Below are 7,710 nucleotides of genomic sequence, written 5' to 3' on the forward strand. Positions count from 1 at the left end.
ACTGGGCTAACGTGGCCTACATATCTCCTGCTCTCTGAGTCTTCCTTCTTCATCCCGAGCTCACGCCTTGCATCTCACTGCTTATCGAGGAAAGCACGCCATCGGCCAGAGCAGGTCTAAATGCAGCTCCAGGTTTCCTTTGGAGTGGTAACGGCCACCCGAAACCCTGTTATCGGGTGCCGCTATCTTAGCCGGCATGCTTTCACCGAGGTGATATGCGGGGTAAGAGCCGAAAAGGATACACATTTGCTGTTTACGACAATGATCTAGTACGGCTGCCTGCTGCTTGCTCTTGCTGGGTTTCAATCCAATCTATCTGCCGTGGTCGGCGCGGGAAGCAAGAAAGACGGTTCAGCCAACCATTTGATGCCTCGACTCTGCCAAGGACAAGGGATCAATGCCCATCGAGTGGGAGCGTAGATTAATCGCCCAATCGCTTCTAGAACCGCCTGCAGGGACCTTCCTCATTAATCTATCACATGGTCCTAGGAATTGCCGAATTACGTTTTAGTGAGCTAGGGATTGCTGAGAACGATTGACCGTCTTTTCTTTGGTGTTGTCGGGGTAGTCAGCGCAACGCGCGAAGACAAAATGATGTCGAGACCAGCTAGGGAGGTTTCGCCATCACCAACAGACAAAAGACTTCTCTGACTGGCCCATAAGACGTGATGTTCAAAGAAATACTCATATTGTCGGCCTCCACGGCAGTGACCTTGGCTCAAATATGGACGGGTGGCGTCAATGACGATGATGCGTACCATGATCAAGCCCCCCTTCGACAGTCACCTCCTATTGGGCCCAAGGAGCAATCGGCCTCACGCCCGAATATTGTCCTCATTTTGACCGATGACCAGGATCTCCACATGGATTCAATGGATTACATGCCTTACGTCAAAGAGCACCTGATCAGTCATGGGACATTCTACAAGAAGCATTTCTGCACGACGGCGCTGTGCTGCCCGTCTAGGGCCACGCTCCTAACGGGGAAAGCGGCGCACAACACGAATGTCACAAATGTGGTCCCGCCATACGGTAAGTAACTAGGTAGGCTTTCTTGGGCCAATGTCACCGAAAATGTTGAATTGACGTGCTCCTTCAATCAGGCGGGTATCCGAAGTTCGTTAGCCAGGGGTTGAACGACAAGTATCTGCCCGTATGGCTGCAAGACGCGGGCTACAACACGTACTACACGGGGAAGCTTTTCAATGCGCATTCGGTGGACAACTACAACTCGCCGCACGCGGCAGGATGGACATCTTCGGTAAGGGGCCAGGCTCGAGAGGGTCGAGAAGCAGTAGTAATAAAGGGGGTGGACTCTGATTGTTTTTTTACCAGGACTTCTTGCTTGACCCCTTCACATACTGGTACATGAACAGCACATACCAGCGCAACGCCGACGAGCCCGTCAGCTACGAAGGCCGCCACAGCGTCGAGGTCCTCACCGAGAAGGCGCTCGATCTGCTCGGCGAGGCCATCGAGGGCCGCGGCCACGACCGCAACCGCCGCCCCTTCTTCCTCGGGATCGCGCCCGTCGCGCCGCACGCCAACATCTGGTCGCCCAACTTCGCGCACGGCGGCCACAGCGACATCCGGGACGTCGAGTTCACGCCGCCCGTGCCGATGGCGCGGCACCGGCACCTGTTCGAGGGCGCCCGGGTGCCGCGCACGCGCAACTTCAACCCGGACGAACCGTCCGGCGCGAGCTGGATCCGGACCTTGCCGCGGCAGACGCCCGAGAACGTCGACTACAACGACCAATTCTACCGGCAGCGGCTCCAGGCGCTGCAGGGCGTCGACGAGCTGGTCGATGCCGTGGTCGAGAAGCTGGAGCGGAATGGGCTACTGGACAACACGTACATCTTCTACACCACTGACAATGGGTACCACATCGGGCAGCACCGTCTGCAGCCCGCGAAACAGTGTAGGTAAGTAGGCTGTGGGCAAGTCTTGGCTTCTGTCCCGTTCACACATTGTTTGAATACCATATGATTACGTACCTACACTTATATGATACAGTTTTGAAGAAGACATCAACATTTCCCTAATCGTGCGCGGACCGGGCGTGCCAGCGGGAGCCGTGGTGACGGACGTGGTAACGACGCATACGGACCTCGCACCGACGTTCCTCTCGATCGCGGGTGCTCGCCGCGGAGCGACTTTGACGGGCTCGCCATCCCGCTGCCCCAGAAGAAGGCGGGAGAAGAAGAAGAAGAAATCCGCCACGAGTATGTCGCCGTCGAGCACTGGGGGTTCGCGTCCAACGAGGGCCGCCTCTTCGACGGCTACCGGCGCCTCTATCTAACAATACGTACAAGGCCCTTCGCGTCGCTGGTGCGGCGTACAACCTGCACTATCAGATCTGGTGCAGCAACGAGCGCGAGCTGTACGACCTCCATGTGAGTTTACATTCTTTCCTCTGAACTCACCTCTTACACCTTGGTTGTTCCATCTGTTGGCGATGCGGAAGTGGACAGAATGAAGAGCCCCAACATCGGCGAGCTAACCCCGAGGACTCATACAGTCGGACCGAGGCAGATGATCAATCTACTGGACCCGGAAGAAGAAAGAAGAAGAGGAATGCCTTAAACGCCCCCGTTCTGGGTGGCGTACCGCTGAACAAGATGGTTTCGCGCCTGGACTCGCTCCTGTTTGTGCTGAAGTCGTGTAGGCCGAGACGTGCATACGCCCCTGGGAAGCCCTGCACCCGGGCGGCGGCGTCCGAAGCCTGGGCGATGCCCTGTCGCCGCACTGGGACCGCTTCTACGAGGCGCGGGAGCGCAGCATCCGCTTCGACCGGTGCGAGATGGGCTTCATTCTGGATGCCGGGAGGGCCCGAGTTCGAAAAGGAGGAGGAGGGGCAGATCGAAGAGGCACTGCGGTACCAGGCTGCTTGGCATGAGTGGACTTGAGAGAGCCGCAACGGAAAGAAAAAGTGACCGGGGTACTTTGATGCTAAACATAGAAGCATGAATTTCCAATACCATAATATGTTAAACAATCTGTACTATTGGTCTGGCTAGTGGTAATCATAAAGGCAAAAAGAAGAAGAGCCGAAATCTGAAACTGAAAAAGTGACCGCAGAGGGAGTTGAACCCTCTTGCCTTTAAGAATAGTCTAATGATACTTCCGCTAGGCTATACCGACCAGGTCAAGGAATGTATGGTTATTTTAGATATATAAGCCTTTGGGAGAGGGTGTGCTGTGCTGATAGGTCTTCTGGCGTCCCTGGATACAGGTGAAGTCAAATTCCCACCTTCAGCCCCAAGGATGCGAGACCTCTGGGCCCGCTGTCTTAGACTGATGACATCTGCGATGAGACCGGCGTGTTGAAAGGCGACTCCTCAGTATCACTAGCCACCTCTGCCTCTTTCATATCGCCCTTGCTAGGCAAATACTCACCCCGCTGCGCTCGCTCCCACAGCGCCTTCAGCACCTCGGCCCCCTTCGAAAGTCGGCCTCCTCGACGTAGATCATGCCGCTTCAGCCGCCACAGCCACTTGCCGTAGTAGGGGAAATTCTGGAAGAGATGCCGCTCCTCCACGCCGCGGGCCTTGATCCAGTCGGAGACTAGGTGGCCGTGCTCGCGGGGATGGCCATCAAGGCCGCGTCGTCGGCATCGCCGACGCCGCCCTTCATCACGAGCAGCATCCGCACGTTGGCGAAGTTGCACTGCCGCATCGACGACCCGGCGCAGCCCATACCTCGGTGCCGAAGACTTCGCGGCGATGGCGCCGCCGCGCTGGGCGATGTGGTGGGTGTAGCACGGATGTTCTCTTCGCCACCGCACACTTCTTCGCGGAACTTGAGGGCAGCTGTAATAACGAACGGATCACCAAATCATGTCAGCGAGTCCAGAGATCCATTCTCAACGGGGAGAGAGCAGCGATTGTCTTTTGTGACAGAGTGTTAGCTAGGTCTCAACTTACCCTCAACGCAGAGCCAATTGGTCGTGTCCGCAGTCCCCGTAAAACTGAACATCTCGACGAAATCCGAGCCGACATCCTCCGCATTCACGACACCACTCTTGGGCGGCTTCCGGGGCTTGAACCCATGGCTCGTGGGCAGCGTGGTGCGGATCAGGTGTTGGTGCTCCTTCCGCACCACCAACGCGGCGCACCCGCGCGGGACAAAGAGCCACTTGTGCAGGTTCGTAACGAAGAAGTCGGGCCGCAGCGCGCCCAGTCCAGGTCAAGGTGCCCGATGCCGTGTGCGCCGTCCACCAGCACCAGCGCGCCCTCAGCCTGCAGCGCAGGCACGAGCCGCTCGAGGGGCACGCGCGCCCCGGGCCCGCTGACGATGGTGTCGCAGATGGCGAGCCGCACGCGCTTCCCGCGGTAGCATTGACGTCGCGCGCGGCGTCCACCATGGCGCGCACGAGGTCCTCGTCGGCCACGGGCAGCGGCACGTGCACGACGCGGACCTCGAGCCCGGGCGTGGTCTCGCGGATACTCGAGCCCGTTGGCGACGGCGCCGTAGATGACCTCGTAGCACAACACGACGTCGCCGGCGCGCCAGACGAGGTTCTGGAGCACCGTGTCGATGCCCGTGGTGGCGTTGGGGACGAAGACCAGGTCGTCGACGTCGGGGCAGGAGTAGGCGGGCCGCGAGGGCGCGGGGCCGCGCGAGCCGCCGCGCGAAGTCGAGCGCGATGAACGGGTCGGGCGCGGCCTCGACCTCGGCGCGCAGGGCCAGGTGCGCGGCCCGCACCGGGACCGGGTGCGCGCCGTACGAGCCGTGGTTCAGCGGCGTGTAGGACGGGGCGAAGGCGAAGTGGGCGTGTCGCATCGGGGCGCCGAAGGGGGACCTGCGGAGGGGCCATGGCTGGCTGGCTGGCTGATAGGGTTGGGTTGATAATACGGGGTAGTGGTATGTTTCGTTTCACCTTATCCGGTGCCGATATTCTGGGCTCGTTTCCGATTCGAAACAGAAATAGAAATCCGGGTGCGGGGGATCTCTGAGAATCAATCTGGTGTCAAAAAGTGTCGTTCCCGCGTCTTTGAACCAGAACGCTCTCGAATAGGGAGGAACGAAACATGGCAGACACGGTTGACGTCAATAGCATGTCTGTGTCTTCCTTATCGGCATCGGTCTTCCGGAGTACTCATTCAGGAGCTGGAATTCTGGGTACGCCATACGCAAGATTGGGTTTACCAGGTTTACTTAAGTGGTGGAGCAACTTAACTCCTGCCTATCTTGTCGCTGTGTCGGGAACCATGTCATGAGGCGCTCACTAAAGGCATAGTTGCTGCCACCTTGTACGAGATCTCATATCAAACTGCGTACCACAAAGCCAATGGCTTGAGCAACAGGCGAGCAAGTGTAAATCCAGAGGTATTACGTGAGAACTGTACTGGCTTCTGAATTGCTACAGCGTGGCTATCTCGTAGAAGTGGATTTTGGTACCGGTAGTAGGCACATGAAGAAAATGTAGGGCCTGGTGTTACGTTACGACCAAGGGGCAATAACCATCAAGCCCCAGAGAAAAGCCGACCAACCGGCATCCCTAAGCCTATCTTAACGCCAGAACCAATGCCAACCCTTGTGCCTGCAAATATATTTGTTGCATTTGTTGTGTGATTCACTTCAGCTGCGCAAGCACCTCACACGGTTCCGCTGATACTCAGCTCCCTGATCTCTTGCAGGACCTGCTCTACCCGGCCGTCGAGGTGTCCCTGTGCGTACTGGTCTCGGGTGTCTGCGTCCAGGTACTGCTGAACCTGGGCCATTCTGCTGTACGCCTCGGCGCAGAAGCGCAGCTGGATCTTGACGAGGGCTTCGAAACTGGGATCGAGATAGGGGACGCGGAGATCGATCAGCTGGGGCAGCTCGCTGCTCAATTGCTCGTTGAGCTGCTCGTATGCGGCCCTGGCGATATCCATCTCCTTCTCAGTGCGGGGCAGTTTCGTGACATCCTTGTCGGGCTTCTCGGCTAACTTCTTGACCCGAGCCCGGAGAGCGTCGTAGTCGAGCAGCTTGTGGCCTCGCTTCTGATGCCTGGATTGTGACTGTTCAGTATGAAGGAACCGAGTAGTGGGATTTACTTGGTGGTGTGGTTGTGCTTACACTCATTCACGTCGGGGAAGTATGCGCAAAACCGGTTGATGGGTTCTAGCACTGTGGTTCGGTAGGGGCCATCCATGGCTTTGATCGTCTCCGAGTCCAGGTCCTCGACCGCTTGCTTGTAACTTCTGCTCACACCGTCCTTGGCGCCGGAGTCGCCGTAGAAGGCATCGATCGTCTCGGCTATGCGCATCTGGGAGGCCGTCATGGCGCGGAGGGAGTCGAGGTAACCCTTGGCTTCTTTTTGTAACCGCAGCGATGCGGCCTCCATCGTTCTGAATCGTCTCTCTTCCACCTCGTAATCGCGGTCATTGGTCTTCTCGACGTGGCCCGTCTTCATCATGACCTGCGTCGTCGCGCGGTTGACATTCTTCTTGAAGCCTGGTCATTCTCTTCGTCAGAAATGGCACTCCCAATCGCGGGCCATTTCGCGCAGACTCGCCTGCCCACGACATGATTGCGACGTTGTTTCTGTGACTGCTCTAAGGTCTTCTAGGTTCGCTTGTCTGCCTAAGTTGACGTGGTCGTGAATTCTCGATTCGACTTCGTTAACGAACTGCGGTCGCACAAAAAAACAAAGCAAATAGTGAAATGCGACGTCTGGTATATCTATCGAAGTTGGCGATCGTGAAGTGTAAGTTGTCGACGCGAGAGTGAATGTGTAGGTAGGTTGGTGAATGATCGGGCTTGATTTGGGTCTTCAGGAAGCCATCAATGAACAAGGCAAGTGGGCTGTGATCGATCTCCCTCAGCTTCCCAGTCAACCAGCTCGAGGAGTGACGGAGTTGATTGTGGCTGAGCCCGCGCTAACGAGCGCTAATGTCACTCTGTAAATCCCCCAGCATTTCTGCCCAGCGGTTCAGCCCAGCGCCCGGATGCCCGGCATTGCAGGTTTCCACAGCCACTAACGCCTCTATCACAGCCTGACAGCCCAACCTAGAAACTGCCTGTCACCTGTGGCTGACTGCACTAATGCCCCCTGCGCGGATCTTCCCGAAGCTGCAGATCAATGTTCATCCAAATTTTGGGATCGCAAAAAAAGGCCGAGACAGTTGACAGCTCTCTTCCCCAAAATCGACCTTGGAAGAAAGCGAGGCCTTCGTGCAGTCCCTCATTTTCTTCAGCACTGTCTCAGTTTCGGTCCTTCCAATGTTCAGCCCTCGGTTCCTCGTCATAAGTCTGGGCAACTCCGGTCCCTACTACGACACTCTCCACTCGGCCGGCCACTTTGCTCTCGTTGCCGCCCAGAAGGTCCTCGGCGCGCCCCAACAGCCGCGCTTCGGCCCCGAACGCTATGGCTCCAAGTCGTGCCAGGCCTCGCCGGGCACCCCCTACACGATGCTGCAGAGCCCGACCCTGATGAACGTCTCGGGCCCCTGGTTCCTCGCCGCCTACCGCGACACCCTCCGCCGCTACGACCTGCGGCCCGAGGAGCTCGGCGTGGTGCTCGTGCACGACGACCTCGAGGAGGACTTCGGCCGCGTCCGGATACGCAAGTGGTCCGCGAGCCACCGGGGCCACAACGGCATCAAGAGTGTCAATGCCAGCATGAAGAACCAGCAGTTCTCGGGCGCGCGGTGGTCGCGCATTTCCGTCGGCATCGATCGACCGACCAGCAAGGAGCAGTCTCCGTCTCCGACTACGTGCTGA

At 57.8% G+C, this 7,710-nt stretch overlaps 4 protein-coding genes across 4 annotated transcripts; 2 read left to right on the top strand and 2 right to left on the bottom strand.

Moving 5' to 3' along the window:
• Nucleotides 1–668: 668 nt before the first annotated feature.
• Nucleotides 669–2,909, top strand: PG994_009769 (uncharacterized protein; the record flags this gene model as incomplete). Its single annotated transcript, XM_066861178.1, has 5 exons — nucleotides 669–1,032; nucleotides 1,104–1,261; nucleotides 1,336–1,925; nucleotides 2,028–2,396; nucleotides 2,468–2,909. The coding sequence occupies 5 exons, from the start codon at nucleotides 669–671 to the stop codon at nucleotides 2,907–2,909; spliced, it is 1,923 nt and encodes a 640-aa protein (XP_066713348.1).
• A 658-nt stretch (nucleotides 2,910–3,567) lies between these two features.
• On the bottom strand, nucleotides 3,568–4,785 carry PG994_009770 (aminotransferase; the record flags this gene model as incomplete). Its single annotated transcript, XM_066861179.1, has 4 exons — nucleotides 3,568–3,812; nucleotides 3,927–4,137; nucleotides 4,221–4,674; nucleotides 4,730–4,785. 4 exons carry the CDS (start codon nucleotides 4,783–4,785, stop codon nucleotides 3,568–3,570), a joined length of 966 nt encoding a protein of 321 aa, XP_066713349.1.
• An 815-nt stretch (nucleotides 4,786–5,600) lies between these two features.
• Nucleotides 5,601–6,515, bottom strand: PG994_009771 (BAR domain-containing protein; the record flags this gene model as incomplete). The annotated part of the gene is made up of 3 exons (XM_066861180.1): nucleotides 5,601–5,994; nucleotides 6,042–6,441; nucleotides 6,503–6,515. 3 exons carry the CDS (start codon nucleotides 6,513–6,515, stop codon nucleotides 5,601–5,603), a joined length of 807 nt encoding a protein of 268 aa, XP_066713350.1.
• A 694-nt stretch (nucleotides 6,516–7,209) lies between these two features.
• PG994_009772 (uncharacterized protein) lies at nucleotides 7,210–7,710 on the top strand (the record flags this gene model as incomplete). The annotated part of the gene is made up of 1 exon (XM_066861181.1): nucleotides 7,210–7,710. One exon carries the CDS (start codon nucleotides 7,210–7,212, stop codon nucleotides 7,708–7,710), a length of 501 nt encoding a protein of 166 aa, XP_066713351.1.

The sequence above is a fragment of the Apiospora phragmitis genome (genome assembly GCF_038363925.1).
Source record: "Apiospora phragmitis strain CBS 135458 chromosome Unknown utg000009l:1.0-1189150.0:1.0-1190623.0, whole genome shotgun sequence".
Classification (NCBI taxonomy): Eukaryota; Fungi; Ascomycota; class Sordariomycetes; order Amphisphaeriales; family Apiosporaceae; genus Apiospora; species Apiospora phragmitis.